Here is a 16,149-nt window from a genome sequence, read left to right as displayed (position 1 = left end):
TTGGCGAATGTGTGTTTCCCGGGTTTGTTGAGGTGTAGTCCGTCTCTGGCAAGGAGTCCGTCATAGAGGTAATTCACACCGTGGTCCAGGAATCCAAATCCTTGTTGTCTGCACCATCGTCTCAGCCAGTTGTTCACATCAAGGATCCTGTTCCATCTCCTGACGTCATGCCCGTCTACTGGAAGGATAGAAGAAAAAACTACCTGTGCATCCAGTTTTTACTTTCTTCCCCAATGCTTCAAAGTCCTTGCAGATTGTCGGTAGGTCCTTCCTTGCCGTGTCATTGGTGCCAACATGTATCAGAAGAAATGGGTGGACATCCTTGGAACTGATGAGCTTCGTTATCCTATCGGTAACATCCTTGATCTTCGCACCTGGGAGGCAGCATACTTCTCTTGCGGTTATGTCCGGTCTGCAGATAGCTGCTTCTGTTCCTCTAATTAGTGAGTCTCCCACCACCACCACTCTTCTTCCCTTCTTGGCTGTCCTATTTCTTGTCGTTTCTGGTTGTTTCTGGGTGCTCTAGGCTTGAGAGCCAACTACCAATTAAGTAAATCTGGTGATGTGCATCTCAGTAATGAGGAGGGGTGTTGACTAATGACATCAACACCCTATGTACGGTGTGCTTAATTATTAGGCAACTTCCTTTCCTTTGGCAAAATGGGTCAGAATAGAGATTTGACTGGCTCTAAAAAGTCCAAAATTGTGAGATGTCTTGCAGAGGGATGCAGCAGTCTTGAAATTTCCAAACTTTTGAAGCGTGATCACCAAACAATCAAGCGTTTCATGGCAAATAGCCAACAGGGTCGCAAGAAGCGTGTTGGCCAAAAAAGACGCAAAATAACTGCCCATGAATTGAGGAAAATCAAGCGTGAAGCTGCCAAGATGCTATTCGCCACCAGTTTTGCCATATTTCAGAGCTGCAACGTTACTGGAGTATCAAAAAGCACAAGGTGTGCGATACTCAGGGACATGGCCAAGGTAAGGAAGGCTGAAAAATGACCACCTTTGAACAAGAAACATAAGATAAAAATCAAGAATGGGACAGGAAATATCTTAAGACTGATTTTACAAAGGTTTTATGGACTGATGAAATGAGAGAGACTCTTGATGGGCCAGATGGATGAGCCAGAGGCTGGATCAGTAAAGGGCAGAGAGCTCCACTCCGACTCAGACGCCAGCAAGGTGGAGGTGGGGTACTGGTATGGGCTGGTATCATCAAAGATGAACTTGTGGGACCTTTTCGGGTTGAGGATGGAGTGAAGCTCAACTCCCAGACCTACTGCCAGTTTCTGGAAGACAACTTCTTCAAGCAGTGGTACACGGAGAAGTCGTATCGTTCAAGAAAAACATGATTTTCATGCAGGACAATGCTCCATCACATGCATCCAACTACTCCACAGCGTGGCTGGCCAGTAAAGGTCTAAAAGAAGAAAAAATAATGACATGGCCCCCTTGTTCACCTGATCTGAACCTCATAGAGAACCTGTGGTCCATCATAAAATGTGAGATCTACAGGGAGGGAAAACAGTACACCTCTCAGAACAGTGTCTGGGAGGCTGTGGTGGCTGCTGCACGCAATGTTGATCGAAAACTGATCAAGCAACTGACAGAATCTATGGATGGAAGGCTGTTGAGTGTCATCATAAAGAAAGGTGGCTATATTGATCACTAATTTTTTTTTGTTTTTGCATGTCAGAAATGTTTATTTCTAAATTTTGTGCACTGATATTGGTTTACCTGGTGAAAATAAACAAGTGAGATGGGATTATATTTGGTTTTTATTAAGTTGCCTAATAATTCTGCACAGTAATAGTTACCTGCACAAACAGATATCCTCCTAAGATGGCCAAATCTAAAAAAAAATCCCACTCCAACTTCCAAAAATATTAAGCTTGGATATTTATGAGTCTTTTGGGTTGATTGAGAACATAGTTGTTCATCAATAATAAAAATAATCCTCTAAAATACAACTTGCCTAATAATTCTGCACACAGTGTATAAATGACCTCATCTGAAAAGTGTTAGTAATCTGTGCTCTACTCCCACACTTTCTAATCATGCGAGATGTTAGACCAGTAGACCAGGAGATCAAGATAATACCATTAGAATCCTGCTCTAAGCTATGTTCTTCTTTCTCTAGTGTGTTGCTGCCTGCTAATGATTGGTCAGCATCATACAGGTAGAAGAAGCACACACCCACATTTAAAACTCTCTGATAAGTTAACTTGTGTCCAAGTGGGTGTTATTAGATGCTAAATACATTGAATGCTAATGTCTCTGTAATGGAGAGGTGAAAATTAAAAAAAAAAAAACATTTTATTCCACTGTGCAACATCCTGTGTCCAGTTCACCATGAAAAATGTAAAAGGTCTTTAAGAAATCTGTACCATTCAGGCTTAGGCCAATATTCAGCAGATTCCAAATTAGCTAAATCTCACTTATTTCTGAATAATTATTTATTAATTTCTATATTTCCATGGCAAAAATATAGCCTTGATTTTCCATAAATATTATAGCAATTATTTTATACATTCATCAAATAAATCCTCCCTATTGTATCATATTAGGCTCCTTTAAGTAAACATCTGCTTTTCAGTTGTGCTTCAGAAAGTGGCATGAAGAAACAAAGCGATTTCCTACCAGAAGGAAACGTTTAACGGGGGGGGGGGGGGGGGGGGCAAGGCTTTACAAGGAATAGAGGTTATTTTTAGAACGAGTGAGGATCAAAGTCTGGCCTAAATTCCCATCGCAAGCAATATACTGAGACTGTTTATGAGCATGAGCATCCCGGCAATAAGTGACCATCTGCTGAAATATGACCCTTTGTCGCCTGAATGGTACCACAGTGCTGGACCCCCCATAGTCAACGTCATAGCTGAACAAGAAATATTCTACCTGCTTATGGTATAAAACTATTTTCTTAAGCAGAAGAGGAGGAAATAAAAATGTCTTTTGCAGCAAATTTGATTACTAAAATTCCTTGGTGAGGGACACATTTTTTTTATAATAGTAAGACCTCATTCAGACACCCGTGCTTCACATATGTGATTTATTAGTGTTTATCAAGATAGAATACATTCCCATTATAGTCTATGAACTGTTTACATGTTGGTGTCTTTTGCACCACAGAGATACGTGTCGCTCAAAACTAACCATACAAATCTATGGGTCTGAAAAATCACTAACTGCACACATTGCCATCCGTGTACCATCTGTGGGCTGTCTGATTTAACATTGCAATGAATATGAGAAGTTTTACAATTTTTGTATTTTCATATTAATTCAGTAATTCTCTAATGAAACCCTGATGGTAAAAACTAAAACGCTGACAAAATACTGATCAAAAACACTGATGTAAACTGGACCGATTTCTGCATACAAGAAAAATCACTGATGTCTGAATGAGGCCAAAGACTGGATTCACACATTCAGCTTTTGATGTTGTTTTCATTGTCATTTTTTATATTGTTGTTTTTTTTTTTACCAAAATATGAGTAGATCAGAAGAAAATATATCATATACTTCTTTTTGACAAAAAAAACTTTTAAAATTACACTAAAACCTGCATTAAAGTTGTAATAAAACTGATAGTTTCACAAATAGCAGTTGAGATGAGCGAATACATTCCAGTGGAATTGAATTCTTCTTGAATATGACAAATATCTGCTTTCACCGACTTGCTGATTTTTTGTAATTCACTTCAGATCCAGTAAAATGGCGGATGCTAACCACCATTTTGCTGAATCATAATGGACCATCAAAAGGTAAAAAAAAAATACTTATGCTCTCCTTACCGCTCCCCTCTCCAGCCCTTCCATTCCTCATTGTCACCAGTCCGGTCCTTGTCACATCTTCTTATCAACGCTGCAATATCTGCAATCTCCATGACATTTCTGGTCAAGGGCAGGCAAGGTCACAGTGCATGTCATGGCATCGTGACCTTACGCGCTCTTGTGCAGGACTGTCTCAGGCCTTTTCAGAGCTAGAAATTGTGGCCTGGCAGGATGAGGCCTGGGGATTCAGCGCTTCTAGTGGTGATTAGAAGATGCAACAAGGACTTGACGGGTCATGGTGAGGAGCGGACGGGCCCGAGAGGTGAGCGGTAAGGTGAGTATAACAATTTTTTTTATTTTTTATATTTTCCGTTTCTTATGCCCTGGGGTCTGGAGAGACCACAGAGCATAATAAGGGACATTCAATTCATGGAGAGTGACTTCTTTGTGAATCGAACTTCATAGAAAAATCTGCGCGAACAGGCGAATTCAAATTTTGCTTGATCTGCTCAACTCTAGCTGTTAGCTAATATATTCTTATCTTGTGAACTGCCCTCCACAATGACGGGATCTTACATGTATGATTCTGTCATATCTATCAGCGTACTGCTGGATTCCTGTGCTCTACCTTTGGAGGAGAAGACTTTTTACAGAATCTCCTGTAGCCTGACAGGAAATCTGCAGGGAAATTGAATTCTCTTCCTTCCTCTGTGATATAAACACTTTAACTTGTATGGGAGTCACACCAAAAATAATACTAAATTCGGAAGTTGGTACTTAATCATTCCCTAAGAATATTTGAGCTTTCATCTAATTGTCATTGTAAGATCAAGAAAAGGCAAACCCTTACTGAAAAGGAGTTGACTAGTTCAGAAAACCCAAGCTTGATGGTAGTGATTGTGATTTTATATGGAATTAAAAAACACATGAATATAGATTTTTTAAGTATATTGTGCGTTTTCAAATCTGTGAGTGGAACCAGTTCACAGCACACTGAGGGTTAATGCAGATCCAATCAGTAATTTTTCAGCGCAAGTATTTGAAATCAATTCATGCGTTAATTATGGAGATGTGTAGTCAGAAGCAGTAATGATTTGGCGCCTCCCTGCTTTTCTCACTACATTGCAGATATGGAGGATGTAGAGAGATGATAAAGTGCAGAGCTCATATGTGGCATGTGAGACCCTCATATATCAGTTTGAGTGGAGAACAGTTGCAAAGACTGCTGCGCTGGAGGAACTACACTGCGTGCACAATTATTAGGCAATTTGTATTTTTGATGATTCATTTTTTTATTGAACACAACAATGCTGTCGGTCAATCCGGAAGGTTAATAAACCTGAATGTGTCTGCTGTTTTCGCACCTCAGGGGTTTGGCAAATGCAACTTGGTGCCTGCAAACTATTCCAGAAAAGCTAAATGGTACTCCTTCCTTTTTGAGCCCTTCCATGTGCTCAGACTCCATGATACGAATACATATGGAAGATTGCCACACTCAGTGAAATGGCACAACAAATTGGGGACCGTTTTTTTGTTATTTTGAGAAAATGAAAAATTTGAGGCTAAAACAATATTTAATGGCGAAAATTGGAATTTTTCATTTGTTCATACCGCTTCGCTTTAATTCCTAATCCACCTGTCCCCCTGCTATTCCCCGGCCTCTCCTCTCTGTCAATCTCTTCACTGGCTCCCCATTGCCCAGAGACTCCAGTTCAAAACCCTAACCATGGCATACGAAGCCATCCACAACCTGTCTCCTCCATATATCTCTGACCTAGTCTCCCGCTACATACCTGCACGCAACCTCCGATCCTCACAAGATCTCCTTCTCTACTCCCGTCTTATCTCCTTTTCCCACTATCGCATACAAGATTTCTCCCGTGCTTCCCCTCTACTCTGGAACTCTCTTCCCCAACACATCAGACTCTCGTCGACCGTAGAAACCTTCAAAAAGAGCCTGAAGACCCACCTCTTCCGACAAGCCTACAACCTGCAGTAACCACCACTCCACAAATAATGCTGCACGACCAGCTCTACCCTCACCTACTGTATCCTCACCCACCCCTTGTAGACTGTGAGCCCTCGCGGGCAGGGTCCTTGCTCCTCCTGTACCAGTCGCCGTCACATTGTGTTCAAGACTATTGTAATTGTTTTTCCTATGTATACCCCTTCTTCACATGTAAAGTGCCATGGAATAAATGGCGCTATAATAATAAATAATAATAATAATTCATGAGAAGTACCTGAAAGATTACAAAGTTCTGACACACTATATTGAATGCTTAAAGTGGTGCAATTTCTTAAATAGGTTAATTTGTAGGGGTTTCTATTACATAAGGCTCTCAAGGGCAATCAAGAACTGACTTGACCATTAAAAAATAGGTTCCTGAAAGTTTCTTAAAAATGTAAAAACTTGCTTCCAAACTTATGTCATTTAATGGCCCCAAAAAATAAGTGAATGTTTACATTTCTTATAAATTTCATTTTTTTCTTTTAATAAATTTAAAACATCTGCTCAAATTTACTGCTGCCGAAAACGATCATATGTCAAAGAAACATATTCTCTGAATCACCCGCATACGAAAAGGCATTTAAAAGCTATTGTTACTTAAAATGACACCTCACAGATTTGTGTGCAAATGTTCTAAATAGGTTGCATCATTAAGGGTTTAACGAGTAGGTCATTTTTTAGTACACAAGCCTTCAAATTTTGGTGCAAAAATGTCAGCTGTTCTTTGTTTTTGTATGAAAATGAACTTGCATAGAAACAATGCTAATGAATTATGCAGTGAATGGATGAAATTAATTCCTGAGATGATACTAATCCATTTTTATATAACAACTCCAGGAGAGATGCTGTATTTGTTCCTTATCGTTAAGCTTTATTATCTGTTTTCTACATTATATTATTGCTATTATTCGCTGCTTTTATTATTTAAATGACACATTGTCAGCTTCTTTTAAGCATGCAAAAAAGATAAAGAAATGAGTGACATACTGGGAGAGATTATTGCCTATGAAACCTTTTATTTTTTTGTTTAGCTGTGCTGATTGCTATGATAAAAATAACATTTTCTGGTACGACAATACTGTTTCCATTCAGCAGTTGATATGGTTTTTTTTCTTCTTGTCTGTTTTGTTAGGGGTCCAGCATAACAGATACTTGCACTGAAATGCTGATGCAGGGAGTTCTTTTAAAAATTTCCTCTGGGAATATCCAGGAGCGGATTTTCTTTCTCTTTGATAACCTGTTAGTGTATTGCAAAAGAAAACATCGGTAAGTCTTAACAAATGGCATAAAAAGACGAATAATTCTAAATGCTTCATTTACATTTTGTATGACTTTAAATGCATATTTAACTCCATGTTTTGTAGTTTATTCACTCTTGTAAATTAACTTTTTTTATTTTTTTATGTTAACACAATAACATTTCCAGCAATCTGTGCAATTTCTATAGTGGTGCCATTGCCATTCATATTGGAGACAGCTCCATTTGTAAATGTATGTTAAAGAAACAATGCAGATAAAAGATCCACAATTGGATGTGTTAAAAAAAATGTTCCTGTGCTGAGATAATCTTATAAATGTGCCCCTGCTGTGTACTGTGTAATGACTGTGTCTGACCGTGTACAGAACATGGTCTGATCATACCACATCTCCTGGGCAGGGGAAGAAGCAAAAGAGAGCATACAGATAGCACAGCACGGGATGACAGTTGATTCTTTCTGTGAGGGAAAACATTTCACTGCCTGTTTTTAAGCAATGTTTTACCTTAAAGAAATAATCAGCTGTGATCCCCTGCTGTGCTATCTGTATCCTCTTTTCCTTCCTCCCCTGCCCAGGAGATGTGGTATGATCAGACAGTGTTCCTGCACGGTCAGACACAGCCATTACACAGTACACAGCAGGGGCACATTTATAAGATTATCTCAGCAAAGGAACATTTTTTTTTTTACACATCTAATTGTGGAACTTATTATTATATGAAGATGTCTTGATTAAAATGTTCATTAAAATTAACTTTGTTCTTGGGAAAACCCCTTTAAGGGAGCGGTAGATAAATCAGTTCCTAGGTCTTTACATAATGATAAAATTCTGAGCATCATATAACTCAAATCTATCATGAAAACAAATAAACAAATATAAAGATTGTCCTATCAGGATCCCTTTTGGAAAAAAACAATGATAAGGATATCATGGAGGGATTTTCATCACTCATCACCTTTAATAGCCAGAGCGCAGAGCCACTGTCATGAGTGTGTCTGAAGTGACAGACAGTCGCCCTGCAGTTGGTTGCAGATGATCTCTTCATTTGGCATTGCAGACAACTTCTTAGAAGCTGTCTCTCTAAGACCCAGCGGCTACCTTCCTCTTGCTAAGTAACACTCTGGCCTGGGTGTATAAATACCTGCTGTTTGCTAGAGGGAGAATACTCGCATGACCCCTTGTGAAGGCTTGGAGTTAGTGCAGTACTTCTTCCTCTCTGGTGCTAAGAGGACGTGTGTTCATCTCTCTGAAGTCGACTAAAGCTAAGCTATATTCCCTTGTTTATTCCCCCTTGTTGTCTTTAGTTGTCAGTGGGGATCAACTATCGCTCATCCCCCTCCCTTCCCTAGCCAGGGCCAAACGGCCAGGGAAAAACAGGGCAAGATTCCTGCGCGGCGATTGGTGCAGAACGTTTTGGACGTTGGGGGAGACAGGGTGATATAGGTCAGCCTAGTAGGTCTCCACTACCTTCTTTCCCTAGAGTCTGGGCCCCCTTTTGCCCCTTCCCTTCGTGTTGCACTTAGTCTTTCCTACACCTTGGGTGACAGCCACTGTAAACAATGTCTTACTCTCTATTGGACTGGGCATCACTCGAATGAGTGCCATACAAGTGGCGTCCAGAAAAATAATGTTTATCCGCAAATACCGTTGGGAATAACAACTGTTAACTGCGGTCTTTGCTGCTGAATATTCGGAGATCAGCTGACTATTATCAGGTCTGTATTTAGAAAGGGGGTATCCATATGGGGCAACTTGATTTTGCATGGAACAAATGTTCCAAATGTTGTTCCCAGCAGAGCTATGGCTATATAGAAAATGTTCTAGATGCCACTCAATAATCAGCTATATGTACTGAGTAAATGTATGTTGACTACTACTTTGTAGCAATTTTTCCACATATGCCTAAAACTTTTTGCACAGTACTGTGTGTGTGCAAAAAGTTTTAGGCAGGTGTGAAAAAAATACTACAAAGTAAGAATGCTTTAAAAAGTAGAAGTGTTAATAGCTTATTTTTATCAATTAACAAAATGCAAAAGTGGATGAACAAAAGAGAATGAAATCAATGTTTGTTGTCATCACTCTTTGTCTTCAAACCATCAATTCTTATAAGTAGACTTAATAAACCGAGCAGGAACGTCATTCCAAACATCTTGGAGAAATAACAACAGTTTTTCTGTGGATGTAGTTTGCTCAAAACCTTTTGTCTCCTTTTTTTATGCTGAAGATAATTTTTAATTACATTGGCGGTATGTTTGGGGTTTTTTGTCTGATGTAGAATAAACCAAACAGACACCTCCCTGATGGTTTTACATCATTGAGAGGTATCTGCCTGTATTTCTCCTCATTGATAACACCATTTTTCTTGACCAAATCCCCTCAGTTTCTAAAACTGCAGCCTCAAACTTGCAAAGAAAAACAAGAAAAAGTGTATACCTGGCACCAACAAGCCCAAAAAGAGTGAAGCTGTATCTTTATTATATATTTGGAACAATCTCCTGACTGAGTTCCTTCAAAAACTGCGTGAAAGTGTACCAAGAAGAATTGATGCTATGATACTAACTTGAAGGAGAAGAGTGATTACAGCAAATATTCATAGGATTTAGCTTTCTCATTTGTTCATTCACTTTGCATTTTGTTAATTGATAAAAATAAACTATTAACACTTCTGTTTTTGAAAACGTTCTTTGCAGCATTTTTTCGACACCTATTTAAAACTTTTGCACAATGCTATATATATTTACAGAAAAGTAGCACAAAAGCAGACACTTTATAAAATGAAGAACACGTTTGCAACAGCTTAAACTTTGGGTTAAAGAATTTAAATTCTTATTCGGATTTTTAAATATTTTTTGGGTGAGATAAAGCTTCAGTAAATGATCTACTCAATCATATACTTAGCTGGCTGTATCCACAATTCCAAAAATAGTGTCCTGAAGACTATGACATTAAGGAAGTTGTGTGGAAGTTCAGAGCTATGTAAATTGTTTGCATTTGTGCATTGAGCCCTCCACTTCTCTTTAGATAAATAATCTACATTCCTGTATTTCCTTAGGGAAACAAGGGATATTGATAGCAAATAAAGTTGCTGACAGTTGTATTCTAACAATATTAAATATACTGTCCTCTCTTTGGCTTTGTATATAACTTGTACTGACAAAATCATGATGGCGATAAATCAACAATATAGTTGGAGACTAAGAAAATAGGTTTGAAATTATTATTTCTATATCTTTTCACAGTAGAAATAATCTGGTCCTTGCCCAGACCCAGACATGTTTAGTGGGAGGGTGTACATTATAACAATTGACTTATATCTGAAACCCACTTAAAAATGGGAATCCTCTGGACAGCTCTTAAGAATTTCATTATGTAAGTGATGTGTGTTAATTGCTTAAAGCGCTAATCGCTTAATTATACCTTGTCTTGAGGGAATAAAAATGTTTTTTTAACCCCTTCGCAACCTTGGGTTTTGTCGTTTTTGCTTTTTCGTTTTTTGCTCCCCTTGTTCCCAGAGCCATAGCGTCTTTATTTTTTGGACAATATGGCTGCGTGAGGGCTTATTTTTTGCGGGATAAGTTGTAATTTTCAACGCCATTACTAGTTTTACCATATCGTGTACGGGAAAACGGGAAAAAAATTCCAAGTGCGGTAAAATTGCAAAAAAAGTGCAATACCACAGTTGTTTTTTATTTATTTTTTTACCACGTTCACTGAATGCTAAAACTGACCTGCCCTTCTTATTCTACAGGTCATTACGAGCTCGTAGACACCAAACATGTATAGGTTATTTTATATTTAAGTGGTGAAGAAAATTCCAAAATTTGGTAAAAAAAACTAAAAAAAAAATAGCGCCATTTTCCGAGACCTGTAGCGTCTCAATTTTTCGTGATCCGGGTCTGGGTGAGGGCTTATTTTTTGCACGCCGGGCTGACGTTTTTATTGATAACATTTTGGGGTAGATCCGATTTTTTGATCGCCCGTTATTGCATTTTATTGCAATTTTGCGGCGACCAAAAAACGTAATTCTGGCGTTTAGAATTTTTTTCTCGTTACACCGTTTACCGATCGGATTAATTCTTTTTTTATATTGATAGATGGGGCGATTCTGAATGCGGCGGTGTCAAATATGTGTATGTGGGTTTTTTTTTTTTTATATTTTATTTTGAATGGGGCGAAAGGGGGGTGATTTAAACTTTTATATTTTTTTTATTTTATATTTTTAAAAACATTTTTTTTTCACTTACTGCATGCTTCAATAGTCTCCATAGGAGACTATAGAAGCAGCAGTTGTCTGATTGTCTCTGCTACATACAGGGGATCAGCAGATCCCATGCATATAGCAGAAATGATCCTGTGCTATGAGCGCCGACCACTAGGTGGCACTCATCGCGACGAGATCATGACAACCACAGGCGTCTGCTGCAGACCCTGGGTTGTCATGCCCACCCATCGGTGACCCGCGATCACGTGACGGGGTCGCCGATGGGCGGGGCTTATGACACGCAACCCGGAAGCGCGCGTTAAATGCCGCTGTCGGAGATTGACAGCGGCATTTAACATGTTAACAGCCGCGGGTGGATCGCGATTCCACCCGCGGCTGTTGCGGGCACATGTCAGCTGTAAGAATCAGCTGACATGTGCTCGGTTCAGTGAGAGCTCAGCTCAGCAGCCCTCACTGAACCGATGGTACGCAAATGTGCGTACTAATACGGCAAGGGTTGGAAAGGGGTTAAAGCGCTTAGACTCCTTAAAAAAAACGAAAAGAATGCTCATCCTTAAAGATTCTTCACAACTTTCAGAAAACGTGAAGCAGCCCTCACTGCAGACAGTTATTGTCTTAGCCATCACCCGCTGCCATTTTTCAAGTGTCGAGATGCGAAAGGGAAACATAGACCTGCAGGCAGTGACTGGGTAAACATCAGAACATGAGATACATGGGATCAATAAGGGCGAGTATTACTTTTTTACATTTTTTAAACAGTCTGAGCCCTTTAAAATTATTTTTCATTCACCTTCAACCTCAGGCAGCCTGACTAAGGACTTGAGCACATGGCCACATTTTTGGTTCAAGTGTGATCCCACAAAACATCAGATTGCACTGGCACTGACGTGCAGTCCAATTTTCACGGACTGACAGAATGGAGGAGACGGAGAATTTTTTCTCGCCTCTTCTCCTCATCTGATAAAATGGGATCACACTATGATCACACTCTGATCAAACTCTAATCAGAGTTTGATTACAGTGCTATTTGCCTAATTGACCCAAATCTCTGGGATGATAGAATATACGCTCATCTGCACCTAGCCTAATACAGACCTAAAGAATGCACCAGCGTTACAGACATGTAAAAGTCACCTAACTAGTATTAAATCTGAAATGTTGGAGGGAATTATAGAGGACAGCGTCAAAAATAGGGTTAAAATGCTTGTCTGTGCAATAATATATTGCATATTCATATTTTAGTGCAACATAATTGTTTTTATTTGCAGATATTAAATGTAGCTCTGCATATTAAATTAAATATTAAATGTAGCTCTGCAAGACTTGTGGTATCTAGTAGAGAGGCATGTAATATTTTCCCTTCCGTCAATTAACTTAGATTTTGTATAATTTAAAGACGTTTGAAGAACAGCAAAGCATCCACAGATGGGCTCCGCTATCTCTTCCGAGGCCGGATTAACACAGAAGTGATGGAGGTTGAAAATGTTGATGATGGAACAGGTGTGTATATAAATAATCCCTGTAAAATGATTGTCAGTGCCGACAAACCAACGATTTCCCACTGTGCCGGCTGGCGAGTGAATACAGTAGAGAAATCATGCCATGTCCAAATCAGCTTTCTTCATGCAGAGTGATGACTCTCACACCACAGATTTACCACTATGCATTATGTATATACAGTGGGTACAGAAAGTACTCAGACCCCTTTAAATTTTTCACTCTTTGTTTCATTGCAGCCATTTGGTAAATTCTAAAAAGTTATTTTTTTGTCATTAATGTACACTCTGCACCCCATCTTAACTGAAAAAAACAGAAATGTAGACATTTTTGCAAATTTATTAAAGAAAAACTGAAATATCACATGGTCATAAGTATTCAGACCCTTTGCTCAGACAATCATATTCAAGTCACATGCTGTCCATTTCCTTGTGATCGTCCTTGAGATGGTTCTACTCCTTCATTGGAGTCGAGCTGTGTTTAATTAAACTGATAGGACTTGATTTGGAAAGGCACACACCTGTCTATATAAGACTTCACAGCTCACAGTGCATGTCAGACCAAATGAGAATCATGAGCTCAAAGGAACTGCCCAAGGTGCTCAGAGACAAAATTGTGGCAAGGCACAGATCTGGCCAAGGTTACAAAAGAATTTCTGCAGTACTCAAGGTTCCCAAGAGCACAGTGGCCTCCATAATCCTTAAATGGAAGAAGTTTGGGACCACCAGAAGTCTTCCTAGACCTGGCCATCCAGCCAAACTGAGCAATTGTGGGAGAAGAGCCTTGGTGAGAGACAAGGCCGGCGTCAGCACCCGGCGTACCTGGGCAAGTGCCGGGGCCCTAGAAAATCAGGGGGGCCCACCGCCCACTCACTGTAGGGGCCTTGACCGCTTCCCCGGCACCTGTTAAGTGACGCAGGCGCTGCTTGATTGCCGGCACTCCCCCAGACATGGCCGCGCGCTGTGCAGCTTTGTCTGCTAGTAATGACACGGCAAGGTCGACGGCACTGCACCTTTAATTGTGCTTGTGTGTCGCCCCTGCCGCGTCATTACTAGCAGACACAGCTGCACAGCGCGGCTATGTCTGGGGAAGTGCCGGCAATCAAACACCGTCGGCGGTCCTGCACAGATGGGGGGGGGGGGGGGAGTGGCCCGGACCCGACCGCAAGTGGGCCCCTCTGATGGTCCAGGGCCATGATGTCTGTGACACGCCGGGGGCCCTGCACTGCCCCATACCTGAGGAGCTGCTGGACAGGACACTGGACCGGGGACAGGTGAGTGAGGCTTCCCCCAACCCCCATATTAAAAATATTTGTAATGGGTCTGTGTGTGTGCATGTATGTGAATGTCAGTGTGAATGACTGTGTATATATATTTGTCTGTTTTATATATGTTTTTAAGAATTTGTGTAAAAATTTTTGTGTATGTCTGTATGTGTACATATCTGTGTACCATGTGTGCATGCGTGCATATGCTGCATACCGTGTGTGCGTGCGCATGTCTGCACCGTGTGTGCGTGCGCATGTCTGTGCACCGTGTGTGCGTGCGCATGTCTGTGCACCGTGTGTGCGTGCGCATGTCTGCGTACCGTGTGTGCGTGTTCATGTCTGCATATGTGAAGGAGGAGGTGGCAGGCTGGGCCCTGTGTACTATATATATATTTCTCCGCCGTATCTGTGAATCATGAATCGTGTATGTGTTAAAAGGGCCCACTGAGAGTCTTTCGCCGGGGGCCCAGAAAAACCTGGAGCCGACCCTGGTGAGAGAAGTAAAGAAGAATCCCAAGATCACTGTGGCTGGGCTCCAGAGATGCAGTAGGGAGATGGGAGAAAGTTCCACAAAGTCAACTATCACTGCAGCCCTCCACCAGTCGGGCCTTTATGAGTGGCCTGACGGAAGCCTCTCCTCAGTGCAAGACATATAAAAACCCGCATAGAGTTTGCTCAAAAACATATGAAGGACTCCCAGACTATGAGAAATAAGATTCTCTGGTCTGATGAGACGAAGATAGAACTTTGTGGTGAAAATTCTAAGCAGTATGTGTGGAGAAAACCAGGCACTGCTTATCCCTAGTGTTGAGCGAGTATGTTCTGTTCCGAGTATGCTCGGGCCGAGCTCCGAGTATTTACAGCTGCTCAGTGATGTGTTTGAATCGCTCCCGTGTGCATGATTTGCAACAGTTTGACAGCTTTATTACATGTGAGGAATGTGTAATAAATAGATATTCCTCACATATAATAAAGCTGTCAAAGAGTCGCAAATCATGCACACTGGGAGCGATTCAAACATATCACCGAGCAGCTGTAAATACTCGGAGCTCGGCCCGAGCATACTTGGCGAAAGGGTTAATAGAACATACTCGCTCAACACTACTCATCACCTGTCCAATACAGTTCCAACAGTGAAACATGGTGGTGGCAGCATCATACTATTGGGGGTGTTTTTCGGCTGCAGGGACAGGACGACTGGTTGCAATTGAAGGAAACATAAATGTGGCCAAGTACAGAGATATCCTGGATGTAAACCTCTTCCAGAGTGCTCTGTACCTCAGACTTGGCCGAAGGTTCACTTTCCAACAAGACAATGACCCTAAGCACACAGCTAAAATAACAAAGGACTGGCTTCAGAACAAATTTGTGACCATTCTTGACTGGCCCAGCCAGAGCCCTTACCTAAACCCAATTGAGCATTTCTGGAGAGACCTGAAAATGGCTGTCCACCAACGTTCACCATCCAACCTGATGGAACTGGAGAGGATCTGCAAGGAAGAATGGTAGAGGATCCCCAAATCCAGGTGTGAAAAACTTTTTGCATCATTCCCAAAAAGACTGATTGCTGTACTAGCTCAAAAGGATGCTTCTACTCAATACTGAGCAAAGTGTCTGAATACTTATGACCATGTGATATTTCAGTTTTTCTCTTTTAATAAATTTGCAAAAATTTCTACATTTCTTTTTTTTCCCAGTCAAGATGGGGTGCAGAGTGTACTTTAATGAGAAAAAAAATGTACTTTTTAGAATTTACCAAATGGCTGCAATGAAACAAAGAGTTAAAAATTTAAAGGGGTCTGAATACTTTCCATACCCACTGTACAATTCTCAGACACACATGTTCCTAAATACTTATCGGGAAATGTATCTGAATGTAAAAACTACTTATTGCAACTGTTAAAAAGGAGTTGTCTACGTTTGAAATAAAAAAAATAAAAAAAAATGGAAATTCACATTGCTGATCCCTCGCCACTCCTCTTTAAGCACTGCACAGGTTCTTCACCGGTCTCAGTATTTCCTCTTTCAGCCAAACATGTTAACGCTACAAATGGTCACATGTCTGTAAAGAGAATGTAAAGAGCTGGTATTTTGTGGTTTTACAGTATGCTGGGTTGTT

General features: G+C 40.6%; 1 protein-coding gene across 1 annotated transcript in view; it reads left to right on the top strand.

The window, feature by feature from the left end:
- Positions 1–16,149, top strand: part of PREX2 (phosphatidylinositol-3,4,5-trisphosphate dependent Rac exchange factor 2) — a 538,104-nt gene that overhangs the window by 155,445 nt on the left and 366,510 nt on the right. The window contains exons 7-8 of the mRNA XM_073679425.1: positions 6,920–7,053; positions 12,663–12,766. Coding sequence (XP_073535526.1) covers positions 6,920–7,053; positions 12,663–12,766 — 238 coding nt within the window. The remainder of the gene's footprint in view (positions 1–6,919; positions 7,054–12,662; positions 12,767–16,149) is intronic.

The sequence above is a fragment of the Phyllobates terribilis genome, unplaced genomic scaffold (genome assembly GCF_046119375.1).
Source record: "Phyllobates terribilis strain yellow unplaced genomic scaffold, ASM4611937v1 Scaffold_4__5_contigs__length_816908805, whole genome shotgun sequence".
Lineage (NCBI taxonomy): Eukaryota > Metazoa > Chordata > Amphibia > Anura > Dendrobatidae > Phyllobates > Phyllobates terribilis.
Note: the sequence above shows the minus strand (reverse complement) of the source record. Positions and strands in the feature narration are given on the sequence as shown.